Source organism: Kryptolebias marmoratus, linkage group LG7, assembly GCF_001649575.2.
Source record: "Kryptolebias marmoratus isolate JLee-2015 linkage group LG7, ASM164957v2, whole genome shotgun sequence".
Lineage (NCBI taxonomy): Eukaryota > Metazoa > Chordata > Actinopteri > Cyprinodontiformes > Rivulidae > Kryptolebias > Kryptolebias marmoratus.
Window position 1 is genome coordinate 434,538 of NC_051436.1, and position 2,897 is coordinate 437,434.

General features: G+C 43.6%; 1 protein-coding gene across 2 annotated transcripts in view; it reads left to right on the forward strand.

Moving 5' to 3' along the window:
* The first annotated feature begins 915 nt into the window (after window positions 1–915).
* LOC108228308 (low affinity immunoglobulin gamma Fc region receptor III-like) overlaps window positions 916–2,897 on the forward strand; it is a 7,372-nt gene continuing 5,390 nt past the window's right edge. The window contains exons 1-2 of one of the 2 annotated variants that reach the window (XM_025003194.2): window positions 916–1,085; window positions 1,224–1,715. In XM_025003194.2, the coding sequence (XP_024858962.1) occupies window positions 1,688–1,715 (28 nt within the window). In that variant the 5' untranslated portion in view covers window positions 916–1,085; window positions 1,224–1,687. The remainder of the gene's footprint in view (window positions 1,086–1,223; window positions 1,716–2,897) is intronic. The other variant, XM_017403853.3, reaches the window with a different exon arrangement.

The window sequence follows — 2,897 nt, forward strand, 5'->3', positions numbered from 1 at the left end:
AATCGCCTTGGCCCAAAGATGTTAACGCAGCTGATGTTTCTAAATAAAAATGTGTGAATGAACCTTGTTCAGTCTGTTTCCAGTCTTTATTGAAGTTGCCTGCAATTACTTTTTAAATCCAGCAGATGTCGCCATTGAGTGATACAGCAACACAGTTTCAACACAGTGTTGACACAGTTTGGGAAATGTGCCATACACCCAATGAGGCCTCATCTGCCCATCCCTACTCCGAGGAGGAGGTCAGGCTTCCACGTAAGAACATCCGCAGGTGGACAGGAGACAGACAGGTGTAGACAGGTAGCAGGCTTGGCAGCTCACAGGTAAGAGGACTCACAGGTACGTAGGAGGCAGACTCAGTTGGCAGCTTGGAGATGAAGGTGGCCTCAGAACCAGAACCAGGAACTCATAGGCAATTGATGCATCGGCGTTGGTCTGTCCCTCCAAACTGCCTTAAGAATGCTTGTGAGGCTGATCCTAATCTGGAGCAGCTGAGAGTCATCAGGAGGCCGACCAATCAGGAAGTCAGGAGACACACACCAGGTAGCAGGAAGGCAGATTGCCACAAAGAGGTTTTCTGCAGCAGCTTTCTGAACTGAGCAGCATCAGGGATCGTTGGTTTGTTGTTTCCAACCACAGACACGTGAAGTGAAACTCTGCAGACGCAAATCTGTCAACTTCCTCTCAGCACTGACACTTATTTATGAAATCTGAGTCTATAAAACAAATATTTAAGGGTTAAATGTTTCATTACGGAGTTACAACAACATGTTAAGTGTCTTAATAAATAAACTGCTTTAGGTTTTTTAATAAAAACATCAAATAATCTCAATATTCTTACTGTCAGTGAACACAACATGCAAATAAACACATTTATTTTCTGTTCGTGACTTTCTAAGAGCTTTATTTTTGTAATTTTCCTGATATTTCTTTGGAAAAAACACAGACCTTTTCTGATAATAAGCAGAGGAGTTAGAGGAAACCACAGCGTAAAGGCATGACGGAAGCATGTTCAGGTCATGTGGCAGGAAGCTCATCACAGAGATGGTTTCTCGTCTCCAGGATGGCTGTGAGATCCTCTCTGCTGTGTGAGTAAACTCTGTTTTTATGATTTCACTTTTACAAACTGGGCTGTTTGGTTTTGATCTGAATGAAGAAGAAAATGTTGGTTAAACTGATCAAAGCTCGACTTGAATGCATGAAATAAAAACCTGTTTCCTCTGCAGTTCTGACCTCACTGCTGTTCTGCTCAACAAACCAAGGTCAGAAAACTTTCTTACACTTTAAACTCTTTGGTTGTTGAGGAACCTGAATGTGAAGTGAATTCTCCGTCTTTAAGGGAACCGAACTCTGAGGCTGAGAGCTGAGAGCTGAGAGCGGGACTGGAGTTTACCTCATTTATCTTTTTACACACAAACACTGAACTATCAGTACATTATCTCCTGAAGGACACAAACTACAGCGGCATGGCAAAGAAAAGGATCTGAGCCGTTAAAGGGCAGTTTCCACTGTTTAACTCAGTCTGTGAGGGTCTGTTAGTTCCTGGGAGGAACCCTGATGGTAGATCGATGTGCTTCTCTTCAGTCCGTCTCTGGTCTCGTGTCGGCTGTGTTTGAAGCTGTTTATCCAGCAGAACCAAAACCGCCTCAGTTTTCTCAGGTTTTGGGGCAGAGAACGGTTCCTGTTGAAGATGAGACAAAGGTTTTCTTTATGTCCAGGTGAGAGTTAACACACAGGTGATACGCTGATAAACGTTTCATCTCCTAAAGTTTCACATTTAGTGTTCTTCATGTGAAGCTTGGCTCAGAGTTTAAAGGTCACAGAGATGATGATGTCACTGGTCAGAGTTTGATAGCATCATTATTAAGACCTTTTGACAAAAAGCTTTAAAGTTTTCATCCATGTATGACGACTGTTTTAATCCTATCATAGCAGTTAAAGCTAAATATGTTCCTGTCAATCATTTCTAAGGTTAATTTGATTTCTGGAGATCTTCTAAAGACTCTTGGTGTTTCATGACTCACAGTGGAGTTCCCCCCAGACTCTGAGAACCAGGGCTCCAGAGGATGTAGTTGGCAACATTAGGGTTAAAACTGTTTAGGCATCAAACCCACAGAGTGATGGAGGTGGCTCAGTTTAGACCCACCACATCCTGCCTGCAGCTCGAAACTAAGAGCTAAGAGGTTTTATCAGTTGTCCTGTTGCAGTGAAGCAGTTTGCAGATAAAGATTTTACAGATTCAGCAGAGTTTGCCCAAACAGTGATGTCCTCATGATTGTTTATTCCACCAGGATGGACACACAGAGAAGGCTGTGTTTTATATGAAGCTGTGTGCACTGAGGTCAGGGTTCATTCAAATAGTTGTCAGTCAGGTTCTGTCTCCAGCCTACACAGGACCAGCAAAAACTTCTCGAGTTAAAGAGCTGAAGGTCAGATGCTCTGGACCACACGTTACTGACAGACACAAAAATGAACATGATTTTCACAGGTTGTTCCATGTTTTACCACATGGGATTACAGATATATGGCTAAAATCCTCCAAAATCACACAGGAAACCTGCAGAACGTGTTTTTTCACATATGTCACATGTCAAAAATAATCTTGAGGCAATAAACGTGTTCTTGTAACAATGAGCTTCTTTTTAGAACTGTTCAGGTTTCTGTTTGTTTGCAGCTGGATTTTAACTGATGCAGGCAGAAGAGAACACATTCCTCCTGCTTCAGCTTCCCTTCAATGGCTTCCAGTTCATTTAGGAATCCATCCATCCATCCGTCCATCCGTCCATCCGTCCATCCGTCCATCCATCCTCTTCCTCTTATCCGGGGTCGGGTCGCGGGGGCAGCAGCCTAAGCAGGGAGACCCAGACTTCCCTCTCCCCAGCCACTTGGGCCAGCTCCTC